Source organism: Microcaecilia unicolor, chromosome 4 (genome assembly GCF_901765095.1).
Source record: "Microcaecilia unicolor chromosome 4, aMicUni1.1, whole genome shotgun sequence".
NCBI lineage: Eukaryota > Metazoa > Chordata > Amphibia > Gymnophiona > Siphonopidae > Microcaecilia > Microcaecilia unicolor.
This window is the reverse complement of record NC_044034.1, coordinates 371,738,537-371,763,511: the sequence shown is the minus strand read 5'-3', so window position 1 is coordinate 371,763,511 and position 24,975 is coordinate 371,738,537. Positions and strand designations below refer to the sequence as shown.

The following is a 24,975-nucleotide window of genomic DNA, read 5'->3' as shown; positions in this document are numbered from 1 at the left end:
CGAGCTTTAAAGACCTATTTGTTTTGTAAGGCCTACCCTTCTGAATCTGCTTAGCTGCCTCAACCCTGCACTGACTTAAAAGACAATGTTATTTCTTATTTCCTTTGTCATTTATTGTTCCCATCTACCTCTACCTTCCCTTACCCTATTTCTGATTGTATTTAACATCGACCCAATACGGTGTCTTGTAAGCCACATTGAGTCTGCTAGTGTGTGGGAAAATGGGGGGGGGGGGGGGGGGGTACAAATACTGCAAATAAATAAATATGGTAAAAGAAGTCAACTGGAGATGAGAAGAAGAAATGGATAAAGGAGGCAGTGCAAAGCAGCTAAAATTGTACCAGTACCACAGTAAGGAAGGGAATGAAGGGGCAGAGCGCCCTCTGCTGCACGTCCACAATAGCCTGGCTGCAAGCTTCCCTGCCAGTAAGTGATCACTAACTCTGCAGGAGACTAGTTACAAGTGTCTCTCTAGTGTCAGCTGGCACAAAAATGACAATTCTGTTCACGTCTTACCCACATCACAAGCTACAACACAACGGATGTGCTACGACCCAAACCCAAAACTGAGACACAGCTCAGCATAACTAATATAGCAATGTCCAAATCTATGTCCGGTTGCAGATCGACTTCTTGAGACATCGGCGTATGTGTTCCACGGAAAAAGAGTTCAAAATGCAATCTAAAAGTCTCTCACAGAGATTGGCCAAGAGAGGCTATCCTGAATATACACTACGGAGAGCATATAAAAGAGCGAGATGGAACACTAGAGAGTTGTTACTGACCCCGAGAACTGATTAGCCGAATGTTCCAGATGACTACATTACCTATGTCACTCAATATAATATGGACTCCCCAAAACTAGTGAAGATCCTGAAGAAACATTGGACTTTAATTAACACATTGTCATGTGTTGAGAATATTAAATTGAGGCTAGCGTATAGTAGAAGTTTAAATTTGAAAGAGCATCTGTGTCCAGCAGTCTTACCGAGTGTGCCATCTACGATTATATCTTTTGATAACGTGAGCGGCCATTGGAAATGTGGTGACTGTAACTACTGTTCGATTATGGAGGAGACCCATGTGTTCACGAATCCAGTTGACGATAAGATATACATATTAAAACAATACACCAATTGTAAATCTAGTGGTGTAGTTTATTGTTTGCGATGTCCCTGCAACAAGATATATGTGGGGCAAACGATGAGGATGTTAACAACAAGACTAAAGGAGCATAAGAGCTCCATTCGCACCAATCGTATTGGGCTTCCGTTAGCAATGCATTGCAATATGTATCAACATTCCTTTGAAGAGTTGCGATGCGTGGTGCTTCAATCTACTTATCAAACTAAAAGAGGTGGAGATTATCAGAAGTTCCTGTTACAATGTGAGCAAAAATGGATATTCAGATTACATTCTTTGCACCCGACGGGTTTAAATCACCGTGTTGAGTGGAGTCACTTTTTCTAGAGCTTTCCTATTGGTAATTTGACCTGACAGCGTCTGACGTCAGAATTTTTATAAAGCAGCCATTTTGACCTGTCAGTGAGTCAATAGGAGAGCGTAACATTTCGGGCTGACCTTTCTTCCAAGTATGTGTGTGGTTATTTATGATATTATTGAGTTCTTGTGCTATCTTTAATGTTAATATTTCTTCCTCAGACTGTGCGATAGAGGCCCTGAAGCAGCCTTGCGAAACGCTGGCCATCGTCGGCCCCGCACTTGTACCTGGGAGAGAAGAATTTAGCGATTTACGCTATCCATGAAGCACCCGCTATAAAGATAAGTGTGGTGTCTATTTAACATTGATAGTTTCATTAGTAAAGCACAACTAATAAGTTAAACAAACAGATCAATTCAAGACCTGGAAGCTTTTTGAGGCTTTTTCCGCTATTTTGGTATACTATTCAGTTGTTAGTAGTCATTTTGTGACAGCAGTTCTCGTTGTCTAATATAGCAATGTACACATGAGGGTCATTAACTTAAGATACTGCTTAATTTGGCCTTAGCCTCTGCTCAATTTGCATATTTTGTTAATCCTAAACACCCAGACTTGGTGGCAGCTCTTGGAGAAGTGCACTGCACACTCTCTAGACAACTTTCATAAGCATCAAACAACGTTAAATGAATTATTACCTTTAAATAAATGACAGCATCTGTTCCCACTCCCTCCATTGAATAGAGTTTAAGATCCCCTTGGAAATACATAGCATAGAGTCGAGAGATCGGCAAGCCATAGCCAAATCCAGCCTGCAAACAATATTGTAAAAGGTTAATATCGTAGCACAAGAAATAAAAATAGCCCAAAAACTATTAATATAAAAAAAAGAAAAGAAAAGAAAAATGAATTACTGAACTTGCTTACCTGTAACAAGTTGTCTCGGAGAACTAAAGTTCAGCAGTTACATGAAAGGGCTGCAGCCACATGTGAGCTATCCAATGAAGGTCCAATCTAGAACAAAGTTCCAGATGCTGCCACTTGTGCAGAGTGCCCCAGTTCTGCAATTCAGCTAATAAACGCAGTTCTAGAGTAGAATGTGGGTGTGCAGTTCGAAAGACGACGTTCTTTGCTACATTTCCCTGTATCAAAGTTTGTATGCTGTAGAAGCTGAACTGCTTCTCCTGTAGAAAAGCATTGGGTCATTTCTGAAGAGCTTATTTCTCTTAAATTTCCTTTCTGATTTGGTCCATTTTTCAACCATTTCAACATGTCTTTGACCAGACTGCAACCACCAACAAATTTAGTCTCATTCACTGCTATTTTGTCCCCCACAGTCATTCTTAATCCCTTATGTATATTCTGTTGAGTTGCGAAAAATTAAAATTGAAGAAAGCACATTATAAAAACAAAACCTAGATCCTTTGAAATTCAACCTCTTAATTTCTTGAAACCAAAAGGCACTTCAAGTCTTGATCCACTCATTAGTCTTGACTCATCTTGACTACTGTAATGTCTTGTTCATGGGATTTCAAGCAAGGGAAATTAGACGCTTTCAGCTGATGCAGAATGTAGCTATTAAACTCTTCCCTTCAATCCGTTCAGAACGCTGCCGCACGTCTTATATTCCGCCAGAACCGATATACTCATATCACCCCTCTCCTCAAGTCACTTCACTGGCTTCCGATCAGTTACCGCATATAATTCAAGCTTCTCCTCCTTACCTACAAATGCACCCGGTCTGCGGCTCCTCACTACCTCTCTACCCTCATCTCCCCCTATGTTCCCACCCGTAACCTCCGCTCACAGGACAAATCCCTCCTTTCTGTACCCTTCTCCACCACTGCCAACTCCAGGCTCCGCTCATTCTGCCTTGCCTCACCTCACCCTATGCCTGGAACAATCTTCCTCAACCACTACGCCAAGCCCCCTCCCTACCCATCTTCAAATCTCTGCTTAAAACTCACCTCTTCAATGCTGCTTTCGGCACCTAACATTTCGAGAAATATAGTATTTCTCTACACTGGTCTTTAGATTGTACACTGTCTTTTAGATTGTAAGTTCCTTGAGCAGGGACTGTCCTTCCATGTTAAACTGTACAGCGCTGCGTAACCCTAGTAGCACTTTAGAAATGTTAAGTAGTAGTAGTAGAGGATAAAGGCCTAGGCAGAGAAGCTCGCATCCTGGAGATGAATATGTAGCCTGCACAGATAGTGTTGGCTTCCTGAGCTGCTGAGAAGATGGCATCATCTATCAAAGAAGTGTCTTCAGCAGCAGACTGGCTCATGTACTGAAGAGGGCTTTAAACTAGAAGCATTGTGGCAGGGTGATCAAATGCCCGGGGTAAGTACAACCCCTCAGGTATATGAGGCATTAAATACCTCTACACAAATGGGAAAAAGGGGCAACGTCTGGGAAGCAGTATATACTAACACCCGAAGTATGGCAAATAAAGTTTTTTGAACTTGAGGTTGTGATGGAAGAAGATGATTTGGATTTAGTGGTGATCACATAGACATGGTTCTCACAGAATCGTGACTGGGACATAGTTATACTGGCTACAAAGACAGTGTAGGAAGAAAGGGAGAGGAAGTGGCTAATATTATCTATAAGATAATGCAAGATCTGAACATCTGGATCAACACCGAATGAGAAACATAAATTTCAACGCTAAAAAAAAGTGGAGAGAAAAGTCCTCAGAGAAAAATTTAAGCCTACAATATACAAAAGGCTCAAAATCACACCGCCATCATAGGTCAGAAAAGAACTCCACTTACCATATAGTGTAAGGAAAAATTCTTAATTCTCAAACAGTATAAAATACATATGTGCTTGAGAATTAAGAATTCTTCTTTATACTATATAGCAAGTGGAGTTTTTTTCTGACCTATGATGGTGGTGTGATTTTGAGGTTAGGCTTAAATTTTTCTTTGAGGTCTTTTTTGTCCACTTTACATAAGTACATAAGTAGTGCCATACTGGGAAAGACCAAAGGTCCATCTAGCCCAGCATCCTGTCACCGACAGTGGCCAATCCAGGTCAAGGGCACCTGGCATGCTCCCCAAACGTAAAAACATTCCAGACAAGTTATACCTAAAAATGCGGAATTTTTCCAAGTCCATTTAATAGCGGTCTATGGACTTGTCCTTTAGGAATCTATCTAACCCCTTTTTAAACTCCGTCAAGCTAACCGCCCGTACCACGTTCTCCGGCAACGAATTCCAGAGTCTAATTACACGTTGGGTGAAGAAAAATTTTCTCCGATTCGTTTTAAATTTACCACACTGTAGCTTCAACTCATGCCCTCTAGTCCTAGTATTTTTGGATAGCGTGAACAGTCGCTTCACATCCACCCGATCCATTCCACTCATTATTTTATACACTTCTATCATATCTCCCCTCAGCCGTCTCTTCTCCAAGCTGAAAAGCCCTAGCCTTCTCAGCCTCTCTTCATAGGAAAGTCGTCCCATTCCCCACTATCATTTTCGTCGCCCTTCGCTGTACCTTTTCCAATTCTACTATATCTTTTTTGAGATACGGAGACCAGTACTGAACACAATACATTCAGTGTTGATCCATATGTTAAGATCTTGTATGGAGCTTTTTTTGGATTTTCTAATTATATAATACACGGTGCTCAAGTGATCTTTAGTCTATAGATAATACAACTGCAGGACCTTCAGGGTAAGGAAGAGGCATTATGGGTCAATCTGGAAAGAGGGAATGACAAATGTATTTACAGTGGTGTGTATACAGGCCTCCTTCACAGACAGAAGTGGACGACAGATTTAATTGAAGACATTCAAAATATAGCTGTGAACAGGGGCGTAGCCAGACAATAGATTTTGGGTGGGCCTAGGCAAGAAGTGCGTGGGCACCAAGTGTTCTCTCCCCTCCCCACCACCAAAAATATATCTCAGCTGGCAGGAAAATGCTTCTTTCCACCATGGCAGTCTACAGCAGGCATGCGCTGAAACCTGAGCATGTACAGGTGCCGGTATCATGGAGAGTAGTGTTTTTGTTACCATCAGAGGGAAGACTTCAGCTGGTGGAGCTTGAGATCCCCACCAGCTACCACTAAATGTGTGCTACTATTAGGTGGGCCTGAGCTCTAAGTGGGTGGGCCCTGGCCCACCTGTGGCTACGCCACTGGCTGTGAACGGGGAAATACTACTAACAGGTGATTTTAATATGCCAGATGTTGATTGTGGTATCCCTTAGAAGCAGGAGATCCTGGATTCTCTACAGGGGGAACTATTCCAGCAGCTGGTAATGGAATCCACATGGGATGGGGTCATACTGGACTTCGTGCTTACTAATGGGGAGAGTGTGTCTGATGTTACAGTAGGTGATCACGTGGCTTCCAGTGATCACAAGATGGTGTGGTTTAATATTAAGATAGGTGTGGAGAGGGTTCATTCAAAAGTGAAGGTTCTAGACTTCAAACAAAAAACCCCCCGAAAAACAGAAACACCTAACTTTATTCAGATGGAGGATTACCTCAAGGAATTGTTGTCTGGATAGAAACATCTGGAAGAAGTTGGAAAGCAGTGGGTAAAACTGAAAAGAGCTATTGTAAGGGCAACAAACCTTTTTGTAAGGAAAGTAAATAAAAGTAAGAGGAAAGGGTCGTTTTGGTTCTCAAAAGTAGTAGCTGAAAGGGTAAGGAAAAAAGAGGTTAGCCTTTATAAACTATCACAGGAAGAGAGGTGACAATATCTGGAAAAGCTAAGAGAAGCTGGTAGAGTAGTCAGGAAAGCAAAGATGCAAAGGGAAGAAAAATAATCAATATGGTAAAACTGGAGGGAGGGGGGACTTTTTTTTTTTTTTTTTTAAGATATGTTAGTGATAGGAGGAAGTGCAAAAGTGCCATTGTGAGACTCAAAGATGAAGGGGAGAAATATGTAGAAGCTGATAAAGATAAGATGGTATTGCTTAACAAATATTTACTTTTCTTTTTACATTCCACTACCACCCAGGGGAGTTTAGTGCAGATCACAACAAGAAGCAGCAGGTAGATACTGCGAGTTAACAACTAATCAATTAATACATATTTAAAAGAAGGAAATCTAATCATAAAAACTTCTTAGAAAGAAAAGGTTTTTCAAAAACTAGATGGATTCTGCATTTTTCTTAGTTGTACAGGAAGAGAATTCCATAACAGGGCTTGAAATATAAGGCTCGTAGAATAAAAGGTCTTATTTTTCAATTTAGTAGCACTAGGATAATGAAGTGAAAAATTATCTCGAAGGCCTCTGTTGTTATCAGACATTTGAACCCAACCAAGTAGATATTCAGGTGACTGTCCAAAAAGATTTTTTATGAATTATAATACATACCTTAAATTGAATTTGAGTCCTGCAGTAGTGGAGAAACTCTATTATATTTATGAGCAGAAAAAATGCAAACGTGCGGCCGTATTCTGAATAGTTTGAATTTTCCTCAGAAGACCTTTTCAACAGCATAAATAACATTACTGTAATCCAAGTTAGATAACAGTAACATAGCAGATTATGGTCCACCCAGTCTGCCCAACAAGATGAAGTAAACTTTGGACAATCAATCTAAAAGTATGACGATCAAAGCAATTACGTATTCTACGTTTCCTCATTAACAGAAATGATTTCTTAGTAAGTAGATTCACACCTGGGAGTCCAAAAAGAGAGTACCTGACACAGTAGCACCAAGAATCTTAATATTTTCTTCAAAAGCAAAATGTGAACTGGTTAGCTTCAATATATTACCAGACCATATATTAGTAGGTTGTCCCAACTAGGAGTGGCCTAGTGGTTAGGGTGGTGGACTTTGGTCCTGGGGAACTGAGTTTGATTCCCACTTCAGGCACAGGCAGCTCCTTGTGACTCTGGGCAAGTCACTTAACCCTCCATTGCCCCATGTAAGCCGCATTGAGCCTGCCATGAGTGGGAAAGTGCAGGGTACAAATGTAACAAAAATAAAATAGATACTATTGGAGATTCTACATGGAATGTTGCTATTCCACTAGCAACATTCCATGTAGAAGGCTGCGCAGCCTGCGCAGCCACATTGCTGATCTGCAAGGGCCGACTTCTACATGGAATGTTGCTAGTGGAATAGCAACATTCCATGTAGAATCTCAAATAGTAGCAACAGTGGAGGAGTGGCCTAGTGGTTAGGGTGGTGGACTTTGGTCCTTGGGAACTGAGGAACTGAGTTCGATTCCCACTTCAGGCACAGGCAGCTCCTTGTGACTCTGGGCAAGTCACTTAACCCTCCATTGCCCCATGTAAGCCGCATTGAGCCTGCCATGAGTGGGAAAGTGCAGGGTACAAATGTAACAAAAATAAAATAGATACTATTGGAGATTCTACATGGAATGTTGCTACTATTGGAGATTCTACATGGAATGTTGCTATTCCACTAGCAACATTCCATGTAGAAGGCTGCGCAGCCTGCGCAGCCACATTGCTGATCTGCAAGGGCCGACTTCTACATGGAATGTTGCTAGTGGAATAGCAACATTCCATGTAGAATCTCAAATAGTAGCAACAGTGGAGGAGTGGCCTAGTGGTTAGGGTAGTGGACTTTGGTCCTGGGGAACTCAGGCACAGGCAGCTCCTTCTGACTCTGGGCAAGTCACTTAACCCTCCATTGCCCCATGTAAGCCGCATTGAGCCTGCCATGAGTGGGAAAGTGCAGGGTACAAATGTAACAAAAATAAAATAGATACTATTGGAGATTCTACATGGAATGTTGCTACTATTGGAGATTCTACATGGAATGTTGCTACTCTTGGAGATTCTACATGGAATGTTGCTACTATTGGAGATTCTGTTGCTACTATTGGAGATTCTACATGGAATGTTGCTATTCCACTAGCAACATTCCATGTAGAAGCCTGCGCGGCCACATTAGTGAAGATCTGCAAGGTCCGACTTCTACATGGAATGTTGCTACTATTGAGATTCTATTGCTACTATTGGAGATTCTACATGGAATGTTGCTATTCCACTAGCAACATTCCATGTAGGAGGCTGCGCAGGCTTCTGTTTCTGTGAGTCTGACGTCTTGCACGTGCAGGACGTCAGACTCACAGAAGCAGAAGCCTGCGCGGCCACATTGGTGATCTGCAAGGTCCGACTTCTACATGGAATGTTGCTAGTGGAATAGCAACATTCCATGTAGAATCTCAAATAGTAGCAACAGTGGAGGAGTGGCCTAGTGGTTAGGGTGGTGGACTTTGGTCCTTGGGAACTGAGGAACTGAGTTCGATTCCCACTTCAGGCACAGGCAGCTCCTTGTGACTCTGGGCAAGTCACTTAACCCTCCATTGCCTGCCGCATTGAGCCTGCCATGAGTGGGAAAGCGTAGGGTACAAATGTAACAAAAATAAAATAAATTAAGCTTCAGGCCATAAGCTTTAATTCATGTCTCTAGTAGATGAATACAATCTCTTACTCTAATTGTAGTGCCCTCAGCTGTCTGAGAGACAGAGAGTAATATGGTAATATCATCTGCATGGTTAAACATTTTTAAAACCAGAAGAACTTAAAACTTGACCCAAAGCAGACATTGGAGACAAAGGAGAGCCCTGCGGAACACAAATGGCCTTCCATTCCTGTTCAAGGGCCAGGGGCAGGACCGCAGAAGACAAACATAAATAGAGGGGTGGTAGTTCCTGAACAATTTTCAGAGGACTGTGTTTGTGAGGAGCTGGATAAACTAAAGGTGGACAAAGTGATGGGACCGGATGGCATACATTTGAGAGTGCTGAGGGAGGCTCTAGCAGCTCCACTGGTTGACCTTTTCAATGCTTCTCTAGAATCAGGAGTGGTCCTGGAGGACTGGGGAAGAGCAGATGTGGTTCCTCTCCACAAAAGTGAAGATAAGGAAGAGGCTGGGAACTACAGGCCGGTAAGTCCGACTTCTCTGGTAAGTAAATTAATGGAAACGTTTTAAAAACAGAACAGTAAAGTTTTTGGAATCCAATGGACTACAGGACCCGAGGCAACATGGTTTTCACTAGAGGCAGGTTTTGTCAGACAAGTCTGGTTAATTTCTTTGACTGGGTAACCAGAGAGTTGGATCTAGGGAGACAGCTAGAAGTGACGTATCTAGATTTTAGCAAAGCCTTCGACACGGTTCCACATAGATGACTAATAAATAGAGTGCCCTCAATATGAGCCCTAAAGTGACTGACTGGGTGAGGAAATGGTTGAGTGGAAAGCAACAGAGGATAGTGGTAAATAGAGCTCATTCTGAGGAAAAGGTTTGCTTCTTGGGCCAGTTCTTTTTAACATTTTTGTAAGTGATATTGCTGAAAGGCTGTCTGGTAAGGTTTGCCTCTTTGCAGATGATACAAAAATCTGCAATAGAGTAGATACCTCTGATGGTGTGGATAACATCAGGAAGGAATTAGTGGAGCTACAGGAATGGTCTGGAATTTGGCAGCTAAGATTTTATACTAAAAAAATGTAGGGTTATGAATTTGGGTTGCAAGTCTAGTTTAGGGTGTGAAGAACTTTTTGTGCACGAAAGAGGAGCGAGATATGATAATCTTATGGTGGCCAAACAGGTAGAATAGGCGATGGTGAAAGCTAGCAGGATGCTTGGGTGTACAGGGAGAGGAATGGCCAGCAGGAAAATAGACTCTGGTGAGACCTCGTTTAGAATACAATTTTGGAGACTGCACCTTCAAAAAGATAAAAACAGGATGGAGTTGGTCCACAGGGCGGCTACTAGAACGTCAGTAGTCGTCATCATAAAGCATATGGGGACAGACTTAAAGATCTCAATATGTGTATTTTGGAGAAGGGCAGAAGAGAGGAGATCGAATAGAGACATTTAAATACCAGCACAGCTTAAATGCACTGGAGACAAGTTTTTAAATTGAAAGGAAGCTCTCGAATGAGGGTGCATAGGATAAAGGTGAAAGGGGATAAACTCAGAAGTAACTCTAGGAAATACTTCTTCACAGAAAGGGTGGTGAATTCATGACACGGCCTTCTGTGAAAACTGAATTCAAAAGAGCTTTGTACGTAACACCTCTAAGGAAGTGAGAGTAGATGGAATTGATAGGCAGACTGGATAGGCCATGTGGTCTTTATCTGCCTACCTTTATCTCTCTTTCTATCTCTGGAGCAAGAGAAAAATGGGGGGGATTGTTTGTGGAGCTCTTTTGCAATGTTTGGATTGTTCTTTTGGTTCTTGTGTTATTATGAAATTTTTCAGTAGAGAGAATATTTAATAAAAGATTGCTCAGATCGAATAGGGAGGGGGAAGGGAATTCCACAAAAAGGGGAGACAAAATAGAAAGCACGGTGCCTGGTTTATTTATTTGCTGAATTTGTATCCCACGTTTCCCCACCTATTTGCAGGCTCAATGTGGCTTGATTCAAGTTGTGCATTTCTAGTCTTCAGAACTCTGCACACTGGTCAACCAGCCTACTTTCTCAATACTCTGACCCCTTACACGCTGTGAAGGCACTTGTGGTCGCTGAATGATACATCTGATCAGTTCCTTCTCCCTACAGATCATGCCTTCATTCTACGGGACGTAACCATTTTAAATATTAGCTCATGGTATCTACTCTTCCCTTATATTCTTACCTATCCACACATCCCCATTATTCCGCTAAGTTTAGCCTGTTTTTCTCTGCATTATACCTTGTAATTCTACAACTATGTAAGCCACATTGAACCTGCCATGAGTGGGAAAGTGCAGGGTACAAATGTAACAAATAAATAAATACTGACGGTGACATCGTTCTAAATTTAAAAGCAGCTCCTAAAGCATATTTCCCTTCAAAGGTTTTTGAGACGTGACTGATCTTAGGCTGGCTGCATGGGGTTGGCACTGATTTTATTTATTTATGGCATTTATACCCCGCTCAATAGCAGGTTCAAAGCGGCTTACATAGCATGTTACAAAGTATCATAGAGATAATACAGGGATAGAAACAATGTATCATAGAGATAATACAGGGATGGAAACAATGTATCAAAGAGATGACAAAGAATCATAGAGATAATACAGGGATGGAAACAATGTATCAAAGAGATGACAAAGAATCAGAGATAATACAGGGATAGAAACAATGTATCAAAGAGATGACAAAGAATCATAGAGATAATACAGGGATAGAAACAATGTATCAAAGAGATGACAAAGAATCATAGAGACAATACAGGGATGGAAACAATGTATCAAAGAGATGACAAAGAATCATAGAGACAATACAGGGATGGAAACAATGTATCAAAGAGATGACAAAGAATCATAGAGATAATACAGGGATGGAAACAATGTATCAAAGAGATGACAAAGAATCATAGAGATAATACAGGGATAGAAACAATGTATCAAAGAGATGACAAAGAATCATAGAGATAATACAGGGATAGAAACAAATGTATCAAAGAGATGACAAAGAATCATAGAGATAATACAGGGATGGAAACAAATGTATCAAAGAGATGACAAGGTATCATAGAGATAATACAGGGATGGAAACAATGTATCAAAGAGATGACAAGGTATCATAGAGATAATACAGGGATGGAAACAATGTATCAAAGAGATGACAAGGTATCATAGAGACAATACAGGGATAGAAACAATGTATCAAAGAGATGACAAGGTATCATAGAGATAATACAGGGATAGAAACAATGTATCAAAGAGATGACAAAGAATCATAGAGACAATACAGGGATGGAAACAATGTATCAAAGAGATGACAAAGAATCATAGAGACAATACAGGGATGGAAACAATGTATCAAAGAGATGACAAAGAATCATAGAGATAATACAGGGATGGAAACAATGTATCAAAGAGATGACAAAGAATCATAGAGATAATACAGGGATGGAAACAATGTATCAAAGAGATGACAAGGTATCATAGAGATAATACAGGGATGGAAACAATGTATCAAAGAGATGACAAAGAATCATAGAGATAATACAGGGATGGAAACAATGTATCAAAGAGATGACAAAGAATCATAGAGATAATACAGGGATGGAAACAATGTATCAAAGAGATGACAAGGTATCATAGAGATAATACAGGGATGGAAACAATGTATCAAAGAGATGACATAATTACTTAGATTAGGTTCCGTATGGTACGATGTATCTCAGAAATGATACAAAGTATAGAACAAAGTGTCGCAGGGACGGTATAATTTCATAGAGTAGGATAATTACATTGAGTGGGACATTGGTAAGGGATGTGAGGAGGGATTGGAGTGTGGGTGATATATAGGAGTGGGGTTGTGTTTGAAGTTATGACGGGCCATAGGCTTGTTTGAAGAGGTAAGTCTTCAGCAGTTTTTGGAAGGGTAAATGCTCAGTGGTTTTTCGGATGTGTCGAGGTATGGCGTTCCAGAGTTGTTTACTTTTATTTTTTTCCCTCCATTATCAGAATTGTACTGGAAACCGCTCTGCTGCACATGTGAAAGGCAGTACAGAAAGTCTGGTTCAGGGAACATTCGTGAGTGTCTACAAGGCAACTCAGCCTATTTGCCAAAATATTTTTCTTGCCTACCTGATGTGCAGTTCTTGACGCCATTCTGCAGGAGAAAGCGCAGCTCCAGCATATGGCTGCTTCTCCCTATTTACTCACATAGCACATGGCTACCAGACTGTGCATCTAAGTAACATAGTAGATGACGGCAGAAAAAGACCTGCACGGTCCATCCAGTCTGCCCAACAAGATAAACTCATATGCTTTTTGTGTATACCTTGATTTGTACCTGTCTTTTTCAGGGCACAGACCGTATAAGTCTGCCCAGCACTATCCCTGCCTCCCACCACTGGCTCTGGCACAGACCGTATAAGTCTATATAACTAAGAATATATAACTAAGGACAGTTATTTGTCTACCTTTAAAGTATAGCATGTTATCCTTAATTCCAGATGACTGATATGAAACATGCAACCCTTTTGAGTCTTAAGTTGACTTTAGTAGCTCGAAAAGTCATATTACAATATTGGGTGGCGGAGGAACCAAGTGCACTTGCTGGCGACTTGGGAAGCAAGAGATTTTAGGGGATCCCCTAGGCGGAGGAAGGACTATTTGGCGATATGGAACCCTTACCTGTCTAGTCTTAGCTCCAGGGGAAGAAGCCTCATTGTCAACACCTTGTGATTTGTGAAATGGATACCTAATAGGGAAGGGGGAGAACTGAGGTGGGGGGGGGGGAGGGGTTGGGGAAGAGACAAATGTGGAACAACATAATGTGGGAATACTAATTGAGAAGGGGGGATGGACAGGTGGGGAGATTGGGTATTTCGCTGTTGGGATTATTAGCATTCAGAGGGTTTGTTCATAATATATGGTAGCTGGAATTAGTTGAAGGTGCCTCGGATGGATCGTTACAATAATGGCTGGAAAATAAAATGGAGAGTAGGGGGGGGGGGGGGGGGATAAAAGTGGGGGAAAAGATGATGATGATGGACTGTGCACGATGTTTTTGTTGAGTACGTGTTCGGTTTTGAATTTGTATACTCATGTTCTCTGGAAGTATTTTCTTTGAAGTGTCATCAATAAAAATGTTGAAAAGTAAATGAACAGTACAAAAAGTGCCAGTGGAACTAAACCACTGGTCAATGGAAAAATGTATTCTTATGCATCACCCATCTTGCCTTCAGAGCACATATATTGAGGTGGAAACAAGCAGCATTTCTGCTTTCACATTGTGTAATAGTACGTAAAATGCAAAGGAACTATCACACCCACCAATCCAGGAAACAATTTTACCCTTATATACCAAAAATACTAGCAGTAATGAGGGGTTGCACGGTGTACAAAAGCACAAATGTTAGGATTATATCACATTAACAACAGGAAAACAGAAGAATGGATCTGATGCATGGTACTACTGAGACTGAACATATAATAAACACTCTCAAAAATTGTGTATGGGGCGGGAAGGAGCAAGGGGATGGTCCTGTAACTCTCCCACCGGTAGAAATGCCACAAATTACTAATGAAAAGACTGTGAACAGTGCAAATAAACCCATTATTGTATTCTGCTTCTTCTAGGTAATTACCCCGGGGGGAGCACTTCCACTTCAGTTTGTAGCTTAGAGGAGATATAGATGGAAACTTGCAACATGCAACACAATGATTTCATTTATTCTTTCTCCACAACTGCTATTTCAGTCTACAATAAGTTCACTCTTACACAGCTTTGCAGATTTCTCTGTTCTGTCAATACTTCTTGAATTAAAATCTTTGTAGTGACAGGTACTTCGTTAACTGGTGAGGTTTCAGGTAACTTAGGTTGGATTATAAACAATTCTCCACGCAACCTCAGTTCAGAGGAAATATTCTTCAAGCAATACGAGACTGGGAGACTGGGCGTCTAAATGACAGATGACGTTTAATGTCAGCAAGTGCAAAGTGATACATGTGGGAAAGAGGAACCCGAATTATAGCTACATCATGCAAGGTTCCACGTTAGGAGTCACAGACCAAGAAAGGGATCTAGGTGTTGTCGTTGATGATACGTTGAAACCTTCTGCTCAGTGTGCTGCGGCAGCTAAGAAAGCAAATAGAATGCTGGGTATTATTAGGAAAGGAATGGAAAACAAAAATGAGGATGTTATAATGCCTTTGTATCGCTCCATGGTGCGACTGCACCTCGAATATTGTGTTCAATTCTGGTCGCCGCATCTCAAAAAAGATATAGAGGGGCATAATCGAATGTTGCCGGCCAAATAGATTGCCGGTGATCTATGTTGGCGGCGGCGCTACAGCTGGCCGGAACCGTATTATCGAAAAAGATGGCCGGCCATCTTTTTTTCGATAATACGGTTTAGCCCGGCCAAATGCCGTGGAGTTTGCCGGGTTTGAGATGGCCGGGTTTGTTTTTCAGCGATAATGGAAAGTTATGTCGGCCATCTCAACATTTTTAGTGCACTGGCCCCCCTGACATGCCAGGACACTAACCAGCCACCCTAGGGGTCACTGCGGTGGACTTCAGAAAAGCTCCCACCGCGTGAATAGCTCCCTTACTTTGGGAGCTGAGCCCCCTCAAACCCACTACCCACAAATGTACTGCACCCACTAAAATTGCTCCAGGGACCTGCATACAGCCTCTAGGACTTATTGCTGCTGTATAACTTTGGCACACCAGTTCACACCTGAAGACTAATCTCTCTGAAAAAGTACTTTCTTGAAATAAGCACGTTTACTCACAGTTAACTGCAGATCAGAGGTTGTGCCCCACTGGCAAAGAGTCCCCTGGTACTAAGATTAGCAGTAGGTGAGAGCTGGCACAATGGTGTACAATGCCCTCTTTCAGCACTATTCAAGGTAAGAACTACGTTCTCTATAGTGGGTAACACAGGAAAGGGAACTAAAACTGGCTTACAAAAATGGCCACTACCGCATGGACTACAACAGGAAACAAAACAGGGCACACTCTGACCCAGTTAGCAGGGGGGAAAAGAACCATGGGAGTAGAGCCCAGTACCCTACACCCACCACAATGCATTGCTAATGTGACTCTGCAGGGCACCTAACAGAAAAGGTGTCACACTCACCCGAGAGCCACATCGCAACCAGGGAACGGCTGTCGGAGGATACAACACATTCTGCTGTCATGGAGGTGGGTACGGCATTTGAGGCTGGCATACAGGCTGGCAAAAAAGGTTTTTAGTTTTATTATTTTAGTTTGGAAGGGGATTGGTGACCACTGGGGAGGTCATCCCCCATTCCCTCCAGTGGTCATCTGGGGCACTTTTTTGAGGCTTGGTCGTGAAAATAAAAGGACCAAGTAAAGCCGGTGAAATACTGCTTAACGCCACTTTTTTTTCCATTATCGGCGAAAGCCGGCCATTTGGTAGCCACGCCCATGCCCGCCCTCGCTAATCTACCGACACTTCCCCTTGAACTTTCGCCGGCGAAGCAACGGGAAAGCGGCAATGCTGTCAAAAATGCCGCTTTTGATTATACCGATTTCGCCGTTTTTAAGACATCGCTGGCCATCTCCCGATTTGTGTCGGAAGATGGCCGGCGATCACTTTCGATTATAAGTTGGTTAGTGGAATTAGAAAAGGTGCAGAGAAGGACGACGAAAATGATAAAGGGGATGGGACGATTTCCCTAAGAGGAAAGGCTAAAGCGGCTAGGGCTCTTCAGCTTGGAGAAAAGGTGTCTGAGAGGAGATATGATAGAGGTCTATAAAATAATGAGTGGAGTTGAACGGGTAGATGTGAAGAGTCTGTTCACGCTTTCCAAAAATACTAGGACTAGGGGGCATGCGATGAAGCTACAATGTCACCCTTGTCACCTCTCGTTTAGACTACTGCAATCTGCTTCTTGCTGGCCTCCCACTTAGTCACCTCTCCCCTCTCCAGTCGGTTCAAAACTCTGCTGCCCGTCTCATCTTCCGCCAGGGTCGCTTTACTCATACTACCCCTCTCCTCAAGACCCTTCACTGGCTCCCTATCCGTTTTCGCATCCTGTTCAAACTTCTTCTACTAACCTATAAATGTACTCACTCTGCTGCTCCCCAGTATCTCTCCACACTCGTCCTTCCCTACACCCCTTCCCGTGCACTCCGCTCCATGGATAAATCCTTCTTATCTGTTCCCTTCTCCACTACTGCCAACTCCAGACTTCGCGCCTTCTGTCTCGCTCCACCCTACGCCTGGAATAAACTTCCTGAGCCCCTACATCTTGCCCCATCCTTGGCCACCTTTAAATCTAGACTGAAAGCCCACCTCTTTAACATTGCTTTTGACTCGTAACCACTCGCCTCCACCTACCCTCCTCTCTTCCTTCCCGTTCACATTAATTGATTTGATTTGCCTACTTTATTTATTTTTTGTCTATTAGATTGTAAGCTCTTTGAGCAGGGACTGTCTTTCTTCTATGTTTGTGCAGCGCTGCGTACGCCTTGTAGCGCTATAGAAATGCTAAATAGTAGTAGTAGTAGTCTCTTGTAACCAGAGCTAATATTGTGATGTCATAATGCCTCAGGCCACCAATAAGAGCCAACCTCATCAGTGATGTCACAATGGCTTGATTGTCCTATACTTGGCTCACTTTTATTACATAGCTCTTTGAGCAGGGACTGTCTTTCTTCTATGTTTGTGCAGCGCTGCGTACGCCTTGTAGCGCTATAGAAATGCTAAATAGTAGTAGTAGTAGTCTCTTGTAATCAGAGGTGATATTGTGATGTCATAATGCCTCAGGCCACCAATAAGAGCCAACCTCATCAGTGATGTCACAATGGCTTGATTGTCCTATACTTGGCTCACTTTTATTACATAGCTCTTTGAACAGGGACTGTCTTTCTTCTATGTTTGTGCAGCGCTGCGTACGCCTTGTAGCGCTATAGAAATGCTAAATAGTAGTAGTAGTAGTAGTACAATGTAGTAAATTTAAAATGAATCGGAGAAAAAGTTTCTTCACTCAACATGTAATTAAACTCTGGAATTCGTTGCAGAGAATGTGGTAAAGGCAGTTGGCTTAGTGGAGTTTAAAAAAGGTTTGGACGGCTTCCTAAAGGAAAAGTCCATAGACCGTTATTAAATGGACTTGGGGAAAATTCACTATTTCTGGGCTAAGCAGTATAAAATGTTTAGTACTTTTTTGGGATCTTGCCAGGTATTTGTGACCTGGATTGGCCACTGTTGGAAACAGGATGCTGGGCTCGATGGACCTTTGGTCTTTCCCAGTATGGCAATACTTATGTAAATATGGTGATTTCCATTTGAAAATCACCAAAAAATGTGCTCAACTGGAAGGCTAGGGAGATTTCCATAACTAATGTCAAATTCTAAATAAATCTAAAACAACAACTTTATTCTTTATTTTAGAAGAATAAATTTGTGTGTTAGATTTATTTAGAATTTACTGTGCACTCTTGTGGATTGTTTCTGTGCAACTGAGAAAATTCTGACTGTGAACGCTCCTGTTTCACATCCATTATTGGTTTACCATTCACAGCTATTTTGGAATGCTCAGAAATTTAATACTTGCTTACTACAGGGACTCCTGAAGTAGGCCTCTACAGCCGAAACACCATTCGTGTCAAGCCCAGTATTTTTTGTGAAATAAACTTCTGGATGTGAACTCTGAGTCCATTGGATGTTTTTTCACCTTCGCTGTATTTGTCTGCCTGTTTTGACCTGCACGAGGGTTCTGTGTTCTTTTAAGATGGAACTCCGACACCACCTTAGAAAGGAACTTAGGGAACATGCGAAGAACTACTCTGTTGTGATGAAATCTTGTGGAAAGTGGATCAACTACTAGGGCCTGAAACTCACAGACTCTGCCAGCTGATGTGACTGACACCAAAAACACAACTTTCCAGGTCAGATACTTAGATGACAGGAATCGAGTGGCTCAAAAGGCGTTTTCATCAGAAGTGTGAGAATGATGTTGAGATCCCAAGACAGAGTAGGAGGTTTAATGGGGGGATTTGACAACAGCAAACCTCTCATGAATCGAACTACAGGCGATACAGAGATGAGTTTAATAAGCACTGATTGCATAAGGTGTACCCTTACAGAGTTGGTTTTCAAACCGGACTCAAAGAGGTGTAGGAGGTATTCAACCAGCTTTTGTGTAAGGCAAGTAAGAGGATCCAATGGCCTTGCCTTCCCAACAGACGGCAAATCTGTTCCATTTAAAAGAAAAACATCTCTAAGTGAGCAAGAATCTGGAAACACCATCAGGCAGATCCAAGGACTGAAATTCTACACACTCAACATCTGTGTGTGTAGTTTACGGGAATTGTCCTTTTGTTTTCATATTGAGAGATATATATATATATATATATATATATTTTAGGAGCACTCTTCGGAATGAGCACGCACTTTTCAGAATTTTGTTTTCTTATTTGAGCTGACATTATCCGTTTCATTTTTTTCCTTTTAATGAACGTTATTGAGACAGATATAACTTGTACGTAACAGCATGTATCATATCATCCACATTACAATCATTGAAAAAAAACAAACAACCTCAACAAACACATCCATAACATTTTGAACAAATGCACGTCTCTCCTAGCCAATACCAATATCACTTAACTAGAAGTTACTCAGAAATGTTTTGACTATTTTTCCCTATCCTAGATTCAATCTGTAAAGTTGCTTTAAAGATACTGAGTGATGAAAAGTATACAAGCCTGACAGCATGTTGGAGCTATTCAATAAAATGAACTTGGGAATCTGCCAAATCTAGAAGTTGAAGCTAAGTTTAACACAAAATCTTACCAAAGGTGCAGCTCTGGTCGGTTCCAGACTGGGCTGGGGTGCTGTCGAGTACATGTAGTTAACAGACGGTCTATTTGCGCAGAGGGACACCACCACCGTGATCACTGATCTATGGTATAAAGTCAAGAGTTGCATTTTCTTATGTTTTCGCAGGAGCAAAGCAAATCCAAGTCTATTACATGCAAAATATGTTTATAGATTTTAAAATGCAAATGAAAACATTACAAACTGCAGCTGTTTAAATGAGCACTCAAGTAAATCTGATAAATGCTGGAAGATACACTTGGTATACTGACTTCGTGCTCCATGGAATTATAAAATGGTATCCAAATTATATGCAGGATAAGAATAAACTCCTAAAAGTCACTGTCTTCAAATAAAATGCTCACCTTTATAGATAAATCTTCTTTACCCAGAGTGACTAAAATTTTAATAGGCGGGTATCCTTCTCGCCTGCCTTCATGCAATTCTACTGTGGCTCTCATGGAGTTCTGAAGTTAAAAAAGATAATTTGGTTCATTGTGATGTGGGTTTATAGAACCTGCCTACACAGAAACAAAATGTTTGGGCAGAAAATTTCATGGTAACAATACATCATGGCTGTAATGATTAACCAATGCCGTTTCCAAATGGATTCAATAGTCGCATGCAAAAGGCGTTTTAGGCTGCCTTTAATCTTCACCTGTCAGGCCTTTCATCATTATTTCATTTAGAGGGGAAAAGCCCTTCTAGTATTTTGTTTCAGCAATTTTGAAACCAGTTCAATAGTGTATTTCTAAATAAAAAAACATCTTAATCTGTATTTTTACCTAGCTTTTGGCCTGTCATAACCATTATCTGCAATATAACAGTTCAACTAAATTATAGGTTTGTGGTAGGATTTAATTTTGAATTTCACAATTTGTGCCTTTATCAAAGACATTCTCTCAATGCTATAAGCATTATATTTGATCACACAGAAATCAAGTAAATTAACATGGCACTCACACATTATTCAACATGTGAACAGTAAGAAAACAAAATCTACTGAACTGATTTTGAGGACTGAACTAGTAGCTCACTGGCACTGCTGTGCACAGCCAGGTGTGGAAGGTCCCTAGCTCAATCCATGAGTCAGATATTCCACTCTCCAGGCTCCTGAGGATGTTCACAGCAGATTAATTTATAGCCCATGATTACAGGGTTCAGAAACGAGCTCTGGCACATGCTTACTGGTAACAGACGGCCACTGCCATGACTAGCCATGCGCTGAGTGGAAGGGAGGAAGATTAATAACAGGGTAAAAATCCCAGGGTAGCTGCACAGTGCCAGTATCCCAGATTGAACTCCAATTGAACTAAAGGTTCAAAGGAGCAGCAAACTGACAGATAAAGAACTGCTTTCACGCACACAGGATCCTTTCACGTTTTCTGCAGCACTACAGGGAGCACGTGGCCAGCAGGTTACAGAGTGCAGTGCTGCCCTGCCTGTAGAACCTGACAGCTTCTGGAGAAATACTGTTAATCGCACAATGTTACGAAAAATAAAAAGCACCCTATCTACTATAATAAAACGCAGCCTCAACGTTCTGAGGACACTGAAGTCACTCACACACCGGTTCGTGGTGAAGCCACAACATCTTCATGCCCGCCCTCGCGTCACACGTGATGACGTCGAGGGCGGAACACGAAAACAAATTAACACACGGGGAGCAGTATCCCTACTCCTCCCCTTCCAACAAATCCCAGCCGCCGTGCACATGAACCCGGCCCCTTTCGCCACATAGCCCCGCCCCCCATACAACTTACCGCCCCGCCCACGGTAGCACACGCTTAACCTCACCAACCTCCCTCCCTCCCTGTCACCTCCCCTCCCCTTACGCGTGTCTCCCTGGTGGTCTAGAGGTACCTGTTCCGTCGGCCCAGGAAAGAAAGAGCCCCCTCTTTCCTCCCGTAGCGGTGGCTTCCTTGCTGCATCGTGTGGGAGTCCGGCTCTCGGCGTTTGAAAATGGCCGCCGAGAGTTCAAGCTGCCTCGCGAGACTTCAACTCTCGGCGGCCATTTTGAAACGCCGAGAACCGGACTCCCACACGATGCAGCAAGGAAGCCACAGCTACGGGAGGAAAGAGGGCGGGGGCTCTTTCTTTCCTGGGCCGACAGAACAGGTACCGTAAGGGGAGGGGAAGGGTGTCCCGTGCCCGCTAGCGCCCGTTTCATCGGCACCAGAAACGGGCCATTTTTACTAGTATTCTAATGTTACTCAAAAACACATCGCCAAATGTACTGTGCTGAATGAAGAGCCATGTTGATCTCCTCTGTGTACCTTGAATAGTTCAAAAAGCATATGGAAGAGATGTGAGGGCACATAGACGACTTGAATGGGTTTGCCTGGTAATTTCGCTGGAAAGAGAGAACATAACATCATGAATTCAAAGCATAAGACTACAGCATTGCAGTGCAGAAATGAAAAGGTGGACGTACATGCACATAACACTGCTCAACTGGCATTAAGTCACATCAACGATTCACTCTGATAACTGTAAACCACACTGCAACCAGCTTACTATAAGATAAATGTAATCCTCATAGAGCAACTGTAAGCCATATTGAACCTACTATTAGGTGGGAAAATGTGGGCTATAAAAGCAGAAAATAAAATAAATTTAAATTAAACTTCATTATTACAGAGATTTCACCATACTTTAACCTCAATGCAGAGAACACACGCCCAAACATAATGAAGCAGAATTCAGAAAGGGCATATTAATCAAGATCGAGATGTCCAGGTTGCAACGCATCTAGTTCCGCTAGTATTTTAGAACAAGATTCGCTGATGTAGAGCCTGTTCTAAGACACATCTGGGAACAGACACGGAAGCATGTGCAGCAGGGGGAATTCATTTTACAAGCATCAGCAGAGTTAACATGCATGTGCCTGTAACATTTCAGAACATTCATGTCTGTTCACCAAAGGCATCACAGCACTTGATATCTTTTGCCAGTATCACTTTTGGGGCAAAACACTGGAGAATTAAGGGAGTGACCCACCCATCACCTTCTCAAGCCTAGACATTCCCAGAAGCAACCTCGATACTGATGCCAGTGGACAGAAATGTGCATTCTTCTGAAACAGGGGATGGATGTGTATCTTCTCGTCCCACCATAGTCTCACCCAAAATACACCCAGACCACACCCCCTTGCCATATGCATGCATTAGCATTTTGGTCATGCTAAAATCAGGATTTAGACTGGTGTGCAATATACATGTCAAAATGCTGGTTTCTGCATTCCCAAAACGTGAACGGGGCTGGTGGTTGGGAGGCGGGGATAGTGCTGGGCAGACTTATACGGTCTGTGCCAGAGCCGGTGGTGAGAGGCAGAGATAGTGCTGGGCAGACTTATACGGTCTGTGCCAGAGCCAGTGGTGGGAGGTGGAACTGGTGGTTTGGAGGCAGGGATAGTGCTGGACAGACTTGTACGGTCTGTGCCAGAGCCAGTGGTTGGGAGGCAGGACTGGTGGTTGGAAGGTGAGGATAGTGCTGGGCAGACTTATACAGTCTGTGCCAGAGCCGGTGGTGAGAGGTGGAGATAGTGCTGGACAGACTTGTACGGTCTGTGCCAGAGCCGGTGGTTGGGAGGCAGGACTGGTGGTTGGGAGGTGAGGATAGTGCTGGGCAGACTTATACGGTCTGTGCCAGAGCCGGTGGTGGGAGACGGGACTGGTGGTTGGGAGGCGGGGATAGTGCTGGGCAGACTTATACGGTTTGTGCCAGAGCCGGTGGTGGGAGACGGGACTGGTGGTGGGAGACGGGACTGGTGGTTGGGAGGCGAGGATAGTGCTGGGCAGATTTATACAGTCTGTGCCAGAGCTGGTGGTTGGGAGGCGGGGTTGGTGGTTGGGAGGCGGGGATAGTGCTGGGCAGACTTATACGGTCTGTGCCCTGAAGAGCACAGGTACAAATCAAAGTAGGGTATACACAAAAAGCAGCAAATGAGTTATCTTGTTGGGCAGACTGGATGGACTGTGCAGGTCTTTTTCTGCCATCATCTACTATGTCTCAGGAAAAAACAGTAGATAAAAACAGCCAGAATAATCTTCTACTTTTAGCTGGAGAAAAATAAATGCATTGAAATAGATACAAAGAATCTCCTAACCTCTTTTCCACCCTGACGAGGGATTACAGGGTATTATATACGCTTGTCAGATAGGAGGCCATTTTATTACTGGATGGGAAAACATGAAACTTTCAAATCTAGACAAGGTAGAAGCAATTCAAAGAGCCACCAAAATGCTGCACGGTTGTATTTCGAGCTTTACACAGGGATCCTAAAGTTCTGAGAGACCAGGACATTTCTCTGCTAAGTGAACATTATTTTGCTTTGGGAACTTAAAACTTGGGGTTTAAAGGAAGAATTGTAGGTTAGTGATAGGCAGAATAAAAATATAAAAAGCAAACTTTATCAACTAATCTCCATACTCTTTTCCCTCTAGTTTTAAAACTTGAACTTTGTACCACAACATTAACAGACAGACTCATCGGCTTTGAATACCTTTTCTGGCACTGGTATCTCTCCCAAATCTTCCTCAGTGAAGACTGAAGCAAAGAATTATTTTAATCTCTCCTCTATGGCTTTGTCTTCCCCCTGAGTGCTTCTTTTACCCCTTGGTCATCTAGCAGTCCAACCGATTCTTTTGCCGGCTTCTTGCTTTTAATATACCTAAAGACATTTTTACTATGTGTTTTTGCCTCCAACGCAATCTTCTTTGATTTTCTTATCGGCGCTTTGCATTTGACTTGCCATTTATGCTGTTTGTTATTATTTTCAGTCAGATCCTTCTTCCATTTTCTGAAGAATTTTCTTTTAGCTCTAATAGCTTCCATCACCTCACTTTTTAACCATGCCAGCTGTTCCTCCTTTTTCAATACATGGAATATAACTGGCCCATCCTTCCAGGATGGTATTTTTGACCAGCATCCACGCCTGATGTAAAATTTGGACCTTCGCAGCTGCTCCTCTGTTCTTCTCATTTTATCATAGTCTCCTTTTTGAAAGTTAAATGCTAACATTAGATTTCCTGTGTGTACTTACTCCAAAGCCGATATCAAAACTGATCATATTATGATCACTGTTATCAAGCGGCCCCACCACCATTATCTCCTGCACCAGATCATGGGCTCCACTAAGGACTAGTGCTGCATATTTAAAATATAAAAAAAATATATCTTTAATATTTTAAAATAATTAATTTAAGAATGATTTGTTAACCCCCCATATCTTTAATCTTGAAAGAGCTGGTTTTGCTATCATTGTATAGCTGTTGGCATACTATTAA

At 42.3% G+C, this 24,975-nt stretch overlaps 1 protein-coding gene across 1 annotated transcript in view; it reads right to left on the bottom strand.

Annotated features, from left to right (window-relative positions):
- The window catches only part of PDK3 (pyruvate dehydrogenase kinase 3), a 108,144-nt gene that overhangs the window by 3,776 nt on the left and 79,393 nt on the right, over nt 1-24,975 (bottom strand). Inside the window, 5 exon segments of the mRNA XM_030202367.1 lie at nt 2,137-2,250; nt 19,664-19,736; nt 19,738-19,772; nt 20,053-20,154; nt 21,964-22,040. Of these exon segments, the coding sequence (XP_030058227.1) occupies nt 2,137-2,250; nt 19,664-19,736; nt 19,738-19,772; nt 20,053-20,154; nt 21,964-22,040 (401 nt within the window).